Consider the following 17,214-nt stretch of genomic DNA (forward strand, 5'->3'; position numbering starts at 1 on the left):
TCTACTAAAAATACAAAAAATTAGCCGGGCATAGTGGTGGGCACCTGTAGTCCCAGCTTCTTGGGAGGCTGAGGCAGGAGAATGGCATGAACCCGGGAGGCAGAGCTTGCAGTGAGCGGAGATCGCACCACTGCACTCCAGCCTGGGCGACCGCGTGAGACTCCATCTCAAAAAAAAAAAAAAGACTTTAACGTTTGTATGGGAGTTGGAGTGTGTGTGCTGCAGACAGGATCCTGTGGCTCATTTGGCATGGAGACCTGGACATCTACTCAGGAGGAGACGGTTCCCTAAATAAAGCATTTGGGAACTGGTACTGAGTGTTGGGCGAGGATAAGCAAATCCATATCCATGTTGTTTTGTCCTACACTGTAAGCTCTACCTGTCTGTTCTTTCCAGCACAGCATTTAACAGCAGTCTCAGGTGATAAATTTGATGGATTGCCAAAAGTCTGTATAGCCTATGGATTTTCTTACAACTTGCTTATTTAGCTACAGCAGTGACTCAGGTGCATTCCTTTTAGAGCTCTTAGGTATATCAGGAAAGGGGTTAAATGACCTCTTCCAAACTGCTTATTTATTTATTTATTCTGAGACAGAGTTTTGCTCTTGTCACCCAGGCTGGAGTGCAATTTTGTGATCTCAGCTCATTGCATCCTCCGCCTCCCAGATTCAAGTGATTCTCCTGCCTGAGCCTCCACAGTAGCTGGGATTACAGGCGCCTACCACCACGCCTGGCTAATTTTTTGTATTTTTAGTGGAGACGGGCTTTCACCATGTTGAGCAGGCTGGTCTTGAACTCCTGACCTCAAACGCCCACCTCGGCCTCCCAAAGTGCTGGAATTACATGCATGAGCCACCGTGCCCAGCCTATACTAATTACTGTTTCTTAAGTACAGCCGACTCTGGAGCTCTGGTCTGCATAGCTCTTACCCAGCACATTTTTTTTTTTTTTTTTTTTTTTTTTTTTTTTTTGAGACAGAATCTCGCTCTGTCGCCCAGGCTGGAGTGCAGTGGCTGGATCTCAGCTCACTGCAAGCTCCGCCTCCCGGGTTCACGCCATTCTCCTGCTTCAGCCTCCCGAGTAGCTGGGACTACAGGCGCCCGCCACCTCGCCCGGCTAGTTTTTTGTATTTTTTAGTAGAGACGGGGTTTCACCGTGTTAGCCAGGATGGTCTCGATCTCCTGACCTCGTGATCCGCCCGTCTCGGCCTCCCAAAGTACTGGGATTACAGGCTTGAGCCACCGCGCCCGGCCCCCAGCACATTCTTAACCTAAGACCTCCGGGATTCTGTTTCTTCTCCCAGATCATGTGTGGCTTGCTTTCTGGCACTACATTCATTCATTCTGGTCAATTTAATGAAGGCCTATGATGTGTCAAGCACTGTCCTATACTCTGAGGACACAGGAGTGGCCAAGAGACAAAATTACATCCCCTCATGGAACTTGTAGTGAACAGTGAAAATAACGGTTTTGCTTTCCTGCTCCTTGCACTAAGACGAGGTTATGAAATAGGTTTGGTCAATGAGTTGTGAGCAGAAGAAGCCTCACTTCTGGCTGAAGCTTTTCTTTTTCTTTTTTTTTTTTTTTTTTTTTTGCTGGTACAAGACCAGTGCTCTCCTTTCCTGCCTTAATCATGGAACCACATACAGAGAGAGGAGCCATGAAATCAAAGCAGTCCAGAACACTGAGCCACTGCATGCAGGGCGGCTATTCCTGAGAGTCTCCAGACCGATAATGGACTTTGTGAGAACAAGAAATAAACATTTGTTCTGTTAAACCACTGAGACATTGGTGGTGTGTGTTTCTGTAGCATAACGTGGCCTATCTTTTTCTTTTTTTTTTTTTGAGACAGAGTCTTGCTCTGTTGCCCAGGCTGGAGTGCAGTGGTGCAATCTTGGCTCTCTGCAAGCTCTGCCTCCTGGGTTCACACCATTCTCCTGCCTCAGCCTCCCGAGTAGCTGGGACTACAGGTGCCCGCCACCACGCCTGGCTAATTTTTTTAATTTTTAATAGAGATGGGGTTTCACCCTGTTAGCCAGGATGGTCTCCATCTCCTGACCTCGTGATCTGCCCGCCTCGGCCTCCCAAAGTGCTGGGATTACAGGCGTGAGCCACCGCACCCAGCCAACCTGGCCTATCTTAATAGAACTTACAAAAGGGCAGTTGGGGGAGTGACTGTTCTGCTGGAGCTCTGGAACCTTTCCATGTTCATTCTACCTAGCCTTTGACCCTCAAAAGAGATCTGGCTTCCCACGGATGCTAAACTGAGCTGATGCAACACTAATGGGACCACGTAGGAGCTCCCAAGACTGTAGATGATAGGGAAGAAAGACATTGCTGTCTGGGTCAAATCTTACGGGAGGTCAGTTCAAGGGGACAAGACAACCCTCCTTCCCTATCTGGCCCACTTCCCTTATTCTTTGTCTCCCGGCACGTTGCCTCATGCACAAAACAGGCATTTCTATTGATGAATGGGCTGTGTTGGGGGGTAGGGGGTAGGGATTGCCTCCCTCATGTGAGTGCAGATTTCAAAGAATGGTTTGTTAACTACCTCTGTCGTATGTTCAGTGAGTTGTGCCTCAGAAAACAGATGAGAGGCCGGGCGCGGTGGCTCAAGCCTGTAATCCCAGCACTTTGGGAGGCCGAGACGGGTGGATCACGAGGTCAGGAAATCGAGACCATCCTGGCTAACACCGTGAAACCCCGTCTCTACTAAAAATACAAAAAACTAGCCGGGCGAGGTGGCGGCGCCTGTGGTCCCAGCTACTCGGGAGGCTGAGGCAGGAGAATGGCGGGAACCCGGGAGGCGGAGCTTGCAGTGAGCTGAGATCCGGCCACTGCACTCCAGCCTGGGCGACAGAGCGAGACTCCGTCTCAAAAAAAAAAAAAAAAGAAAGAAAACAGATGAGATACAGGGCAAAAGCAAATTTGCCCAGATCAGTGTAGACAGTAAGGTGTCTGGTCTTCCTGGACTAAGGGATGATAGACAACTGGGGAGAAACTTGGGCAGGGAGGCAGGAGCAGGACAGTTCCAATTGTGGAGTGAGACTCCTCCAGGGAGAAAGTCATAGCTTAGCCAGTACTCAGCTGCTGCGCATAACATGATGTCTCATAACAACCTTGGAATTTGTGGGGTGGGGAGTGGAAGAAGGGTTTTCTGTAGCTTGAGATGAGACTGGATTACTAAAATGATATCAGAAGATATGAGAACAGATTACTTACACTATGATATTAAAATCTATTGAGGCTTGCTTTAAAAATGAAATATGAGAAACACATAATCCTAGGTTCAGCCTTAAACATTAGTACTAAAGTTGTCACAAATCTATCCTCCATAAACCAGCAGATGATTTCCAGGAAACAAGAAGGATGCTTTATTTTAGCATGTTCAGATAGCAGCCTTACCGTGGCTTCACAGTTATTTCAGAGAACTGTATCATTGACCCCGTCTAGTCTCCTGACCTCTCCCCTGCACTAGTCTAAGTACAGTGCTGGGACCATCCCAGACCTAGAGTTCTCCCTGCCATTAAGCAGACTGGAACCTTGAGCTCACCTTGAGAACCTCAGATACATTTTATTTTTGAGACAAGGGTCTCACCTGTTGCCCAGGTTGGGCTCACCACAGCCTCAATCTCCCAGGCTCAAGCAATCCTCCACCTCAGCCTCCTGAGTATCTGGGACTCCAGGCATGTGCCACCATACCTGGGTTATTATTTTTTTGTTTTTAGTAGGGACGAGGTCTTGCTGTGTTGCCCAGGTTGATTTTGAACTCCAAAGCTCAAGGGATCCTCCTGCCTTGGCCTCCCAAAGTACTGGGATTACAGGCATGAGCCACCATGCCCAACCTCAGATATCTCAGATGGAGGGGAAGAACAGGAGGGCTTAGAATCAAACTAAATCTCAAAACTAAAACTCCTAGGGTTTCTGTTAACTTTTGAAACTAAGAACAGTGTTGAATGTCCCAGGTGAGTCTGTGGAAGAATGCCCAGTAGCCTCTTTTATCCAAATGGACAATTGGTAACAAAAGATTGGAGTTCATAAAGGATTTTCCAAATATTTGTTGAGTCATGCCACTGAAGCATTTACTCCTGCATTTCCTGGTTACTCCTCCCTGTCATGTATAATGAAGGCTGCCCTGTTACTCTTCTCTTAGAGGTTTTCTAGTGCGTAAATACTTGCTGAAACTCTCCCCACATTCTTTCTGTGGACTGAATTCTCTCCTGTATAGACTCTCTGAAGTGCCCTCAAGTGGGAAACAAAGTTTTGCCCATACTTCACGTTTTTACTGTTCATCCCAGTAGAAATCCACCCAAACAAAAAGCATACTTTTGTTTCTGAATCTTTTCTACACTTGTCGCTTTTTCTTTCTTGTGTGGGTTCACTGGGGACCAAGGCGAGGGCACTGTTTGAAACATCAACCAAATTTGCTACGTGCCTAGGATTCCTTCATGTATTAATCCTCCACTGGGCAATGGTAGATGGGCTGTACTGAAATGCCTTCTTCAGTCGAGCATCTGTAAGACTTTTCTCCTGTACAATTCACCCAAATCTGATAATGCATGTACTTTGCCTAAAGCAGTTCCTCTAGTCCGAATCCCTCCTGTGAAAGGAATTAAGCAAGCTACCTCTTGCACTGCATTTGAGATTTTCAGATTTAGGAAAACTATCTGAATCACTTTTCATTTCTGCCACCGTTCGGATAATGAATCTTGAGTTGCACCAATCTTAGTGCTAACATTAAAAATTAAGCTTTACAGTGTTTGGATACGATGCACCTTTTAGGAAAAACCAAGAAAGCTTACTGTTGAATTTTTTTTTTTTTTTTTGACAAGTTAACACTTATTTTTGGGCCTTTCTTCCTATGTGTATTTCAAGTCTTTTTCAAAACAAGTCCCCAGGAATCTGCAGATGCAGTTATGTCCCCGGGGTTGGTCGACTGCTCCAGGAGTCTTAGGGAGCCTTTACAAATGCCAGAGTTACTCATTTACCAACATTAAACCCTAGGATAGAAGATGCAACAAAGCAGGACTCCTTCAGCAGACAAGGCGGCAGCCAATGTAGAAAACGCTGGAATTTTTCCTTGGAACTGGACTGCGATGAGAGGTACTTGCCATGAACATAAGCTACTGTCTTTTCTTTAACCCTTCCTTTCCAGTTTTTGAAGATAAAGCAGGAAATAATCTCTGAAGATACTTGATAAAGAATCTCAAAAACAAACAAATACACATGCTTCCACTTCATTGATACAAATTTACTGCAGTTTTGGCCAGGCGTGGTGGCTCACGCCTGTAATCCCAGCACTTTGGGAGGCCGAGGTGGGCAGATCACCTGAGGTCAGGAGTTTGAGACCAGCCTCAACATGGAGAAACCCCGTCTCTACTAAAAATACAAAATTAGTTGGGCGTGGTGGTGCATGCCTGTAATGCCAGCTCCTCGGGAGACTGAAGCAGAAGAATTGCTTGAACCTGGGAGGCGGAGGTTGTGGTGAGCTGAGATCGTGCCATTGCACTCCAGCCTGGGAAACGAGAGCAAAACTCCGTCTCAAAACAAAATTTTTTTTTACTGTAGTTTGGCACCTGGGTCTAGTTCAGCTGGCAGATGAGCTGATTGATGCATTCACCCCAATAACCAGGTGTGCCCATCTCCTTGAGGAAGCCCACTGTATTTTTGGTAGCATGATGGGCCACTGAGAGGTGGAAAGGGCACAAGAACCGTGAGATCTCCTGGAAATGCTTCCCTGGGAAGGCAATTTCATGAATGAGGTCTTCCAAGCAAATGACACCAAACTTCCCCAGGTGCTCCTCAATCACTGTGTTGTCTGTCAGAGGGATGGTCTTATTCTTGACCTTGGCTTGTCCATGTTTTGGAATGAATTTCCAGAAAGACTTCAGATTTGGAAATCCCCAGATCACATAAGTGTCCACTAAACACAGCATTTTTAGGTTCTGGGGGGTGACTTTTACAAAGACACCACTAAAAATTTTCTTTAGGCGAAGTTTTGCAATGGTTCTCTGCACCAGTAAGTTCACGCCATTAATCCTTTTGATGCCTACAACAAAGGTCAAGGAATGTTTTTCTGGCAATTCCAAGGCACGAGGTTTCACTTTAGTCATGTGAGACACACCTTGTCACATTTCTGGAATCATGTAGGAATGATTCCAGTCGCTTAAACCTGAACCCTTTTCCTTTCCACTGCTCCTTCTTTAAGTCTTCCTATTTTTCAGGAGATTTTCTGGAACCAAAGGGATTTTTCTTTGCTCTTGCTCCGCCATCTTTCTGGTGTTGCAGCTACTGATCCTTACTGTTGAATTTTTAAAACCAATAGATATACTTCCAACATAATTTTCACACTAAGCATTTGTCCGTGATTTGTACAATCAACTGAATGATTTCAAAGCATTTGAAACAAAAAGTAAAGGATCTTTACTGTTCACAAAGACAAAATTAAATATTTGTAACATTAGAAAAATTCCTTAAAAATTTAGTATCATAGGAACAACAGCTCGTTACACAAAAGAGTTAGGAATTTTTTTTTTTTTGAGACGGAGTCTCGCTCTGTCGCCCAGGAGGCTGGAGTGCAGTGGCGCGATCTCGGCTCACTGCAAGCTCCGCCTCCCGGGTTCACGCCATTCTCCTGCCTCAGCCTCCGGAGTAGCTGGGATTACAGGCGCCGCCACCTCGCCCGGCTAGTTTTTTGTACTTTTTAGTAGAGACGGGGTTTCACCATGTTAGCCAGGATGGTCTCGATCTCCTGACCTCGTGATCCGCCCGTCTCGGCCTCCCAAAGTGCTGGGATTACAGGCTTGAGCCACCGAGCCCGGCCTAAAAAAATTTTTTTTTTTGAGATGGAGTCTCGCTCCGTCGCCCAGGCTGGAGTGCAGCCCAGATCGCGCCACTGCACTCCAGCTTGGGCAACAGAGGGAGACTCCGTCTCAAAAAAAAAAAAAAAAAGTTCTAGTCCTTACAGAAAGTCACTTAAACTATTTTGGCTTCCTCGTCTGGAAGATGAAAATGGTAATATAATTGACTTAGTAGGGTTGCTGTAAGTATGAGTTATATAAATGTTTACAATCACGCATGGCACGCAGCAAGCGCCACGTTTTCTATCACGGCTGTTCTCACCTAACCGTAAAACAGGAAGGGTACCCAGCTGGATCCGGGCCCTGGGTTCTCAGGCATTGTGATTGGTCCCAGCATATGACGTAAGGCGGGTTTCATTGATGGAATTGCTGTCAATTAGTGAAGGGCGGAAACCATGCAGAGAGGGCGGTCCTTTTGTGCCACACTTGGCAAGACTCGCTCCTTTCTTTTCAGGCTTAGCTACTGCGCATGCGTCTTGCCCTCTTGCGGTTCCCGGCGTGCCCCGCAACAGCTTCCGGCGTGCTCTTCAACGGCTTCCGGCATGACGCAGTAGAGAAGTTGGCGTGGTAGGCGCGTCGCGCCCCTGAGGGCCTTTTCTGGTGAGGTGGGGCTTAAGGGTTGCGGCTCCGCTCTGTGTCCTGAGGCTGTCAGATTGCACTCTGGGTTCCTGGACGCAAAATCTCGGATTGGCTGCGTGATGCAGAGTGAACTGGGCCCTCTGGGGACGCGTGGAGCACGAGGCTGCCCGGAGTGCCTGTCTTGTTGCCCTTCGGAGGTTCCGTCCCTTCGGGTTCCCCAGTGAGGCCTCCTTTGAAGGGCTCGGTGACTCTTGCTCTTCACGCTAAGAAAACACTCGTTTCTTAAAGCTCGACTGCGGCCTTGTGCTGAGCGGTGGGGACACGAAGACAGCACAGAAACGCTGTTTACCCTCAGCGAGACCCTAAACTGTTGGAGTGGATAAACCCACCAGAAACAAATTACAGCGTTAGGTGAGTTAAGATGGAGTACCCTGAGAAACGTTACAGACAGGACCGGAGAGTTCAGAGGATCAGGATGCTTCAAGAAGATGGGGGTAGTGGTGTCATCAGTCCTCATCCTGGGGTTTTTGTCGTTGATGGTGCACTCCTTGAGGACATGAAATTTTTCTTCGACATTTCCGATACCTAGGCTCAGGGGCCCTTCCCTGGTTAGGCGGGGTAGAGACCAGCTGTCTCTCGTGTTTATTATCTATGGAAAGGATGAATTACGTCTTGGCGACTTCAGAAGGGAAAATTTTGGTGAGCAAAGGCACTAATATGTCCCTAGACCAGGGGTTCTCAACCAGCGCCCCCCTCCCAGAGCACAATTGATACTGTCTGGAGACAATTTTGTTGTCACTACCGAGTGGTGCTACTGACATCTAGTGGGTGGACACCAGGGATGCAGCTAAACATTCTACAAGGTTCACAGGGTTCCTATCCCACTCCCCACCCCCAAGAACTCAAAAAACGATCTGGCTCAAAATGTCAGTGTGCTGAGGTTCTAAACCCTACCCTAGAATGACAGCGGAAATGGAGAGAGCAGATGTTGGAGACATCTGAGCCGGAGACCGTATTGAGTTTTGTCTCTCTCTCTTTTTTTTTTTTTTGAGACTGTATCTCGCTCTGTCGCCCAGGCTGGAGTGCAGTGGCTCGCAATCTCGGCTCACGGCAAGCTCCGCATCCCAGGTTCACGCCATTCTCCCGCCTCAGCCCCTGGAGTAACTGGGACTACAGGTGTCCGCCACCATGCCCGCCTAATTTTTTTTATATTTTTAGTAGAGACGGTGTTGCACTGTGTTAGCCATGATGGTCTCGATCTTCTGACCTCGTGATCGGCCCGCCTCGGCCTCCCAAAGTGCTGGGATTACAGGCGTAGGCCACTGCGCCCGGCCTCATTTTGTGTTCTTAATAATGCTTAAGTATTTGATGCGGAGTTGGTTAATCAGGTCTGATGAGCCCAGTCTTCCTGTTATTTTTTCACCCCTTCATTCATTTGCCAGATATCTATTTAGCACCAAACACTATTCAAGATGCTAGGATTCAGCATTGAGCTGAAAAACCTTACATTCTTGGGCGGGGGAGTTGACAGACATTAAAACTTACATGTCAAGTAGTAATATATGCTATGAAGTTCCTGCAAGATGGAGTTTGTCTTACTACCACCACATACCATTTATTTACTTCCTTCTGAGTGCCAAGCACTGGCCTGGATACTTTACTAATAATATCTCTACTCTTTTCCTGTATCCTGCAAGGTGGGTATTTATTTATTATTTATTTTTTTGAGAGGGAGTCTCTCTCTGTCCCCCAGGCTGAACTACAGTGGTGCAATCTCGGCTCACTGCAACCTCGGCTTCCCGGGTTCAAGCTATTCTCCTGCCTCATTCTCCCTGTGATTATAGGCACCCGCCACCACGCCCTGCTAATCTTTTAATCTTTTTTGTATTTTTAGTAGAGAGGGGAGTTTCACCATGTTGGCCAGGCTGGAGGCTGGTCTCGAACTCCTGACCTCAAGTGATCACCCTCCCCCCCCCCCCTTCGGCCTTCCAAAGTGCTGGGATTACAGGTGTGCACCGCGCCCATCCCTGCAAGGTGGCTGTTATTATCCTCAGATGATGAAAAGCGGATCATAGGAGTTGAATAATTTGACCCAAATCACTTAGTAGGGAGTTGAGCTTGGACTCAATCCAGATTCACCTGAAGTATAAAGTCTGTGTTATTTCCACTAGTTAACATGGTGTTCCATATGCACAGCTGAATTGAATGGGATGAGAAATCTGTACCTTCTTTGCTAGGGTTAAGAAAGTGAAGTAGAAACGAACTCACACTGACCTCTTTGTTTCCAGAGTAGAGTTTTTATCAGAACTAGCAGGAGGTGATTATTCAGAGTTGCAGCAACTGAATTAGGACAATAATTATAAGAGTGTCGTCATAGAAAGTGAGCAGTTCTTGAAGGCCTAACTGAACTGGGTGAGCCGTTAAGACATACAGGGTTTATCCTATATCCTAACTTTGACCAAGTTATGTGATGATTTTACTACTATCGAGAAAGTCATACAGGTTATGGGATTGACTTGAAATCAGTTTCTGGAGGTTCGATTCCTTTTTCTTCTAGGTTGTCACGTCGATTGGCTCTTCGAATGTGTGGTAAGGTGGTGGACAGCCGTAAAGTCAGTCTAAATTAGTAGATGCTTGTTCAATTGTTAGAACTTTTCGTTCTGAAGCAAAGGCTTCTCAGATTATGAAAATTATTAGTATGACTGCTGTTAATGATATCGATGAGCCTACTTATTAGATAACATTTAATGTGGTGTATGCATTGGGTTAATCGGAGTAATGTCGAGGCACACTGATAGGCCAAGGAAGTGCTGTGGGAAAAAGGTTAAATTAACACCTATAAATATAATGATGAAGTGGATTTTAGCATAGGTCTGATTAGGTATATAACCTGAAAATAGGGGAAATCAGTGGACAGCGCCTTCTATGATGGCAAATACTGCTCCTATTGATAGAATATAGTGGGAATGGGCTACAACAGAATATATATCTTGTAAAATAATGTCTAATGATGAATTAGCTAGTATAATGCCAGTTAAACCTCTTACTGTTAATAGGAAAATGAATCCTAGGGGCTCAGAATATTGTGGGAGATCATTTGATACTACTGCTGTGCAGTGTAGCTAATCAGCTAAAGACCTTGACTCCAGTAGGGATAGCAATAATTATAGTGATGGAGGTGAAGTATGCTCGTGTGTCTACGTCCATTCCTACTGTAAATATATGGTGAGGCCATACGATAAATCCTAAGAAGCCAATTGATATTATGGCTCATGCTATGCCCATATACCCAAATGGTTCCTTTTTTCCAGAGTAATATGTTACGATATGAGAGATTATCCCGAAGCCTGGTAGGATAAGGATATAGACTTCAGGATGACCAAAGAATCAGAAGAAATGTTGATACAAGATAGGGTCGCCCCTGCCAGCAGGGTCAAAAAAAGTAGTATTGAGGTTATGGTCAGTTAATAGTATGGTAATGCTGGCAGCTAGGACTGGGAGAGAAAGGAGGAGAAGGACTGCCATAATGAGGACTGATCATATGAAAAGGGGCGTTTGATATTGGGACAAGGCTGGGGGTTTTATGTTAATAACTGTCATAAAGCTAATAGCCGCTAAAATAGAAGAAACACCTGCCAAGTAGAGTGAGAAGATGGTTAGATCCACGGAGGCTCCTGCTAGGTTTCCTGCTAAAAACAACAGCCAGTTCCAGCGCCAGCTTCTACTACTGAAGATGCAAGTAGGAGTAGAAAAGATCGGGGGAGAAGTCAGAAGCTCATATTATTTATCTGGGCGAATGCCGTATCAGGTGCACCAATCAGAGGGACTAACCAGTTGCAGAAACCCCCACATATGACTTTTATGACCATAAAGAAAATTATGATTAATGCATGGGCGATAACAGTAACATTGTAAATCTGATCATCTCCTGGCAGAGTTCCTGGTTGGCCTAATTCTGCTCAAATTAGAAGGCTTACGGCGGTGCCCACTATTCCTGCTTATGCGCGGAATAGTAAATATAGTGTTCTAATGTCTTTGTAGTTAGTTGAAAACAATCAACGATTAGTGAATGTAAGTGGGAAAAGGGTAAAATGGCTGAGTAAGCATTAGACTGTAATTTTTTTTTTTTGAGACAGAGTCTTGCGCTGTCCTCAGGCTGGAGTGCAGTGGCTCAATTTTGGCTCACTGCAATCTCTGCCTCCCAGGTTCAAGCGATTCTCCTGCCTCAGCCTCCTGAGTAGCTGGGAGGATGGTCCCGTGCCACCACTCCCAACTAATTTTTGTATTTTTAATAGAGACGTTTCACCATGTTGACCAGGATGGTCTCGATCTCTTGACCTCATCATCCATGCACCTTGGCCTCCCAAAGTGCTGGGATTACAGGTGTGAGCCACCGTGCCTGACTGGATTTTTTTTTTTAATTAAGATTGGGATAAGAGCTAGTATGTTCATTTCTAGGCCTGTTCAGATGAGAAATCAATGTGAGCCTAGCATTGTGATAAGAGTTCCTGTGAAAATAGTAAGGGAAATAATAAGTTGAGCTAATGGGTGAATTAGTACAGGAAGGGTATAACTAACATTTTTGGGGTATGGGCCCGATAGCTTATTTAGCCAACCTTACTTTAGGACTTGGTGTAATGGGTAGCACAGAGAATTTTGGATTCTCAGGGGTAGGTTCGATTCCTTAGTTCTAGAAATCAGAGGATTTAAACCTTTATTGTTTACTCTATCAAAGTAATTCTTTTGTCAGACATATCTCCTATATTTGGGGTGGGATGCTGGAAATTAGAATAGGCATTGTGATACATCATATGCAGAGTGCTAGTGTAAGCGGTAGGACATTTTTTCATAGAAGATATATAAGTTGGTCGTAGTGGAATCGGAGGTATGCTGTTCGAGTTCATAAAAACAGGGTGGTTAAAGAATGGTTTTGGTAACGAAATTTGTGGTATAGAGTTCTGGTGACTATACAGTGTGTAGTGCTCCTCGAAAAATGGTAGTAGTTATTTATTATGATAATATTCATATATTCTGCTATAAGAAGTGGGCAAATAAACCTGCAGCATATTCGATGTTTAAGCCTGAAACTGACTCTGATTCTCCTTCTGTTAGTTCAAAAGGGGCTCGGTTAGTTTCTGCTAGTGTGGAGATAAATCATATTATGGCTAGGGGTTATGATGGTAGAAGCAGTGAGAGGAATTCTTGCGTTGTGATGATAAGTGCATGTAAGTTAAATGAGCCACTTATTAGTAGAACTGATAAAAGGACAATGGCTAGAGTGACTTCATATGAAATTGTCTGGGCTACAGCTTGTAATGTGATGATTAGTGCATAATTTGAATTAGATGCCCATCCTGATCATAGGATAGACGGCTAAGCTTGATGTGGCTGGTATAAATAGGAGGCCTATATTAAAATTAGAGCATCTGGTATGCGGAGGGGAGTTCACAAGAGGAGAGCGATCAGAACGGCTAGGGTTGGAGCAGTAGCATAAAGGGTAATAGTAGACATTGAGGGACATAAGGGTTCTTTGATGAAAAGTTTTATTGCATCGGCGAATGGTTGAAGCAGTCCGTAGGGACCTACAGTGTTAGGTCCTTTGCGTAATTGTATGTAGCCTAAGATTTTTCATTCAATGGGTATAAGGAATGCTATAGTGATTAAAGTGGTAATAATAAGTAGGAGAGGATTGATTATAGGCATATTATTAAGAAAAGGAGTTGAACCTCTGATTTTAAAGTTTTAAGTTTTATGCAATTGCTGGGTTCTGCCATCTTAAACGCTGTTCTTGGGTAGGGTGTGTGATGATTTGTTAGATTGAGACAGCATCATTTATGGGGGCAAGCATGCTTTGTGGAGTGGGCCCTGTTTCTCTTGTCCTTTTGTACTAAGGAGAAATGTTAAATAGATAGAAACCGACCTGGATTACTCTGATCTGAACTGAGATCACACAGGACTTTAATCACTGAACAAACGAACCTTTATTAGTGGCTACACCGTTAGGATGTCCTGATCCAGCATCGAAGCTGTAAACCCTATTGTTGATATGGACTCTAGAATAGGATTGCATTGTTATCCCTAGAGTAACTTATTCCGTTGATCAAATTATTGGGTCAATGTGTGCTAACTCGCTTAGACTAATGCGGTCTTAGTTTAGGTTGTTTGGAGGTTGAATTATGCTCCGGGGTCACCGCAACCACATTTTAAATATTTTTTATTTTTTATTGTTTATTTATTTTTTCATTTTTTTAAGACAGAGGGTGACTCTGTCGCCAGGCTGGAGTACAGTGGCGCGATCTTGGCTCACTGCTGTCTCTGCCTCCCGTGTTCAAGCCATTCTCCTGCCTTAGCCTCCTGAGTAGCTGGGATTACAGGCACATACCACTACACCCAGCTAATTTTTGTATTTTTAGTAGAGACAGGGTTTCAGCATGTTGGCCAGGATGGTCTCCATCTCCTGACCTCGTGATCTGCCCGCCTCAGCCTCCCGAAGTGCTGGGATTACAGGCATGAACCACTGTGCCTGGCACCTCAACCAAAATTTGTAATGCAGAGATAGTAGGCTAGGGCCTGTAGGTTTTCTTTTAGTTTCTATTTGCATTAATGAATGAAATCTCCATAGGGTCTTCTCATCTTATTTGTTTATACTGTCTCTTCACAGATAGATCAGTTTCACTGATTGAAAGTAAGAGACAGCTGAACCCTCGTGTGGCCATTCATACAAGACCCTATTTAGGGAATAAGTGATTATGCCACCTTTGCACTGTCAGGATACCGCAGCTGTTGAACATATGTCACTGGGCAGCAGTGCCTCTAATACTGGTAATGCTAGAGGTGATGTTTTTGGTAAACAGGTGGGGTAAGATTTCCCGAGTTCCTTATACTTTTTGTAAACTTTCCTTAGAGCATACCTGTGTTGGATTAATAGTATAAATAATAGGGTATTTATTATTTGTTAATATTAGGCTGTTAACTGTCAGTGGATTATTCTGGTTTGATGTAAGCTATACAATGGAGAATATCTTCATGTTACTTATATTAACATTATTGCTTCTATTAAGTAATAATGTAATGTTAGGAGTTCAATAGAGTGATTAGGATTTAAAATAATTGATGTTGAGCTTTAAAGCTTTCTTTTTTTCTTCTTTCTTTGTTTTGAGATGGAGTTTCGCTTTTGTTGCCCAGGCTGGAGTGCAATGGCACAATCTTGGCTCACTGCAACCTCCGCCTCCTGGGTTCAAGTGATTCTCCTGCCTCAACCTCTCGAGTAGCTGGGATCACAGACATGCACCACCACAGCCGGCTAATTTTGTATTTTTAGTAGAGATGGAGTTTCTCCATGTCGGTCAGGCTGGTCTCAATCTCCCGACCTCAGGTGATCTGCCCACCTCGGCCTCCCAAAGTGCTGGGATTACAGGCGTGAGCCACCGTGCCTGGCCTTAAATGCTTTCCTAATTGGTGACTGCTTTTGGGCCAACTCTGGTGGTAATATTTTTTACTCTGGAGGAAAGTTATTTCCTAGGGTCTAAAGAGCTGTTCCAAAGAGGGACAATATTAAGGATGGGAGGTTTGTCTCCTGTAAAATGCATCCTTTCTCCTCTGCAAGTTATGTTCACCTGGTCGTGCTCTGAGTGAGAATGTCCTGGTTCCTGAAAGGCCTGCTCTGTGGTGGAGGGATTGCAATGCCTAGCAAGGTGTGGGTGCTTTAGATAAGTCCTCAGTGTCTGAGTCACACCTCTCCCCCAAACAGATCAATACAACTGGCTTTCTGCCCAAGAGATGACTGAAGGCCGGGCACGGTGACTCACTCCTGTAATCCCAGCACTTTGGGAGGCCCAAGCGGGCGGATCACGAGGTCAGGAGTTTGAGACCAACATGGTGAAACCCCGTCTCTATTGAAAATACAAAAATTAGCTGGGTGTGGTGGCACGTGCCTGTAATCCCAGCTACTCAGGAGGCTGAGGCAGGAGAATGGCTTGAACCCGGGAGGCGGAGGTTGCAGTGAGCCGAGATCACGCCATTGTACTCTAGCCTGGGCAACAGAGTGAGACTCTGTCTCAAAAAAAAAAAAAAAAAAAACGAGAAGAGGGGCTAAAGTGGGGTTGGATACTATGCTGCACGGTGTGACAGAGCTGTCGATCTGGGGTGGGAGGGGCCACAGACCTTCCTGCACTGCCCTAAGCCACCAGGACCCTGATGTGCTCTATGTCCCTATGGTGCTGAGGCCTTGACCACTCTTTTATTTATTTTTTCCTCTTTCCAGCTTTTATTTTAGGTTCGGGGGTAAATGTGCAGGTTTGTTACACAGGCAAATTCCATGTCGAGGGGGTTTGGTATACAGATTATTTTGTCACCCAGGTCATGAGCATAGTACCCAATAGGTAGTTTTCCAGTCCTCACCCTCCTCCCACTCTCTACCCTCTAGTAGGCCCCCCTCTGTTGTTCCCATGTGTATTTGTAAGCTCCCAGTTACAAGCGAGAACTTGTGGTATTTGGTTTTCTCTTCCAGTGTTAATTCGCTTAAAATAATGGCCTCCAGCTCCATCCATGTTGCTGCGAAGGACATGATTTAATTCTTTTTTATGGCTGTGTAGTATCCCATGGTGTATATGTACCACATTTTCTCTATCTGCGTCACCATTGATGGGCATCTAGATTGATTCCATGATTTTGCTATCGTGAATAGCGCTGCAGTGAGCATATGTGTGCCTGTGTCTTTTTGGTAGGATGATTATTCCTTTGGCTATATGCCCAGTAATGGGATTGCTGGGTCGAATGGTAGCTCTGAGTTCTTTGAGAAATTTCCAAACTGCTTTCCACGGTGGCTGAAGTGATTTACATTCCCACCAGCAGTGTATAAGCATTCCCTTTTCTCTGCAACTGACCCAGACATCTGTTACTTTTTGACATTTTAGTAGTAGCCATTCTGACTGCTGTGGGATGGTATCTCATTGGGGTTTTGGTTTGCAATTCTCTTTTGATTAGTGATGAGCATTTTTTCATGTGCTTCTTGGCCACATGAATGTCTGACTGCTCTTCTAATTCTGTTCTGCTCAGCTGCACCTGCCCTGCCTGATGATGGGTGAGGGCAGAGTTCTTAGTGAAGCCTCTCTCACAGTGAGAACACCTGTAAGACTTTCACCAGTGTGGGTTTTTCAGTGGGCACTGAAGTGGGAGCTATTTTTGAAGCTTTTCCCACACTCTGCACAGTTGTATGGGACTGATTTTCAATGTGAAAATAAAATATAAAAACTATTCTTGGAGTTATTTCTAAACAGAACATTAGAATAGCCTGAATCATCAGCATTGTCTTTCAGAAAAATCAGATTCATCAAATAGATCTTTGGCCTACAACTGTTAGAGAATGATGTTAACATCATATGTAAGAATGCTACATTTTCTAGGATTTGACATTTTCAGTGATCGAGAATTACTGTATTTTGTAAAAGGAAATACCACTACTAAATGCTGTAAATAGAATGATGTCCTTTGCTTCCAAATTTGATACACTAGAGCAATGTGAAAATAATAAAAGCAAGATGACCAGGAGCAGTGGCTCACACCTGTAATCCCAGCACTTTGAGAGGCTGAGGCAGGAGGATCACTTGAGGCCAGTTCAAGACCAGCCTGGTCAACATGGCAAACCCCGTTAGTCGGTCATGGTGGTGCAGGCCTGTAGTCATAGCTACTTGGGAGGCTGAGGCATGAGAATTGCTTGAACCTGGGATGCAGAGGGCACAGTGACCTGAGATTGCACCACTGCACTCCAGTCTGGG

The 17,214-nt window shown here is 45.0% G+C and overlaps 1 protein-coding gene and 1 pseudogene across 1 annotated transcript; both read right to left on the minus strand.

The window, feature by feature from the left end:
- Positions 1–5,581: 5,581 nt before the first annotated feature.
- LOC111551690 lies at positions 5,582–6,289 on the minus strand (annotated as a pseudogene).
- Positions 6,290–13,220: 6,931 nt separating this feature from the next.
- MTRNR2L4 (MT-RNR2 like 4) lies at positions 13,221–14,902 on the minus strand. Its single transcript, XM_023225755.2, has one exon. It carries the CDS (start codon positions 14,152–14,154, stop codon positions 14,068–14,070), a length of 87 nt encoding a protein of 28 aa, XP_023081523.1. The 5' UTR covers positions 14,155–14,902; the 3' UTR covers positions 13,221–14,067.
- Between the last annotated feature and the right edge of the window lie 2,312 nt (positions 14,903–17,214).

The sequence above is a fragment of the Piliocolobus tephrosceles genome, chromosome 17 (genome assembly GCF_002776525.5).
Source record: "Piliocolobus tephrosceles isolate RC106 chromosome 17, ASM277652v3, whole genome shotgun sequence".
Lineage (NCBI taxonomy): Eukaryota > Metazoa > Chordata > Mammalia > Primates > Cercopithecidae > Piliocolobus > Piliocolobus tephrosceles.

Excerpts from the sequence above, each read along its gene's own strand:
- MTRNR2L4 (XM_023225755.2), bottom strand. The coding sequence starts at position 14,154 with ATGGCCACACGAGGGTTCAGCTGTCTCTTACTTTCAATCAGTGAAACT.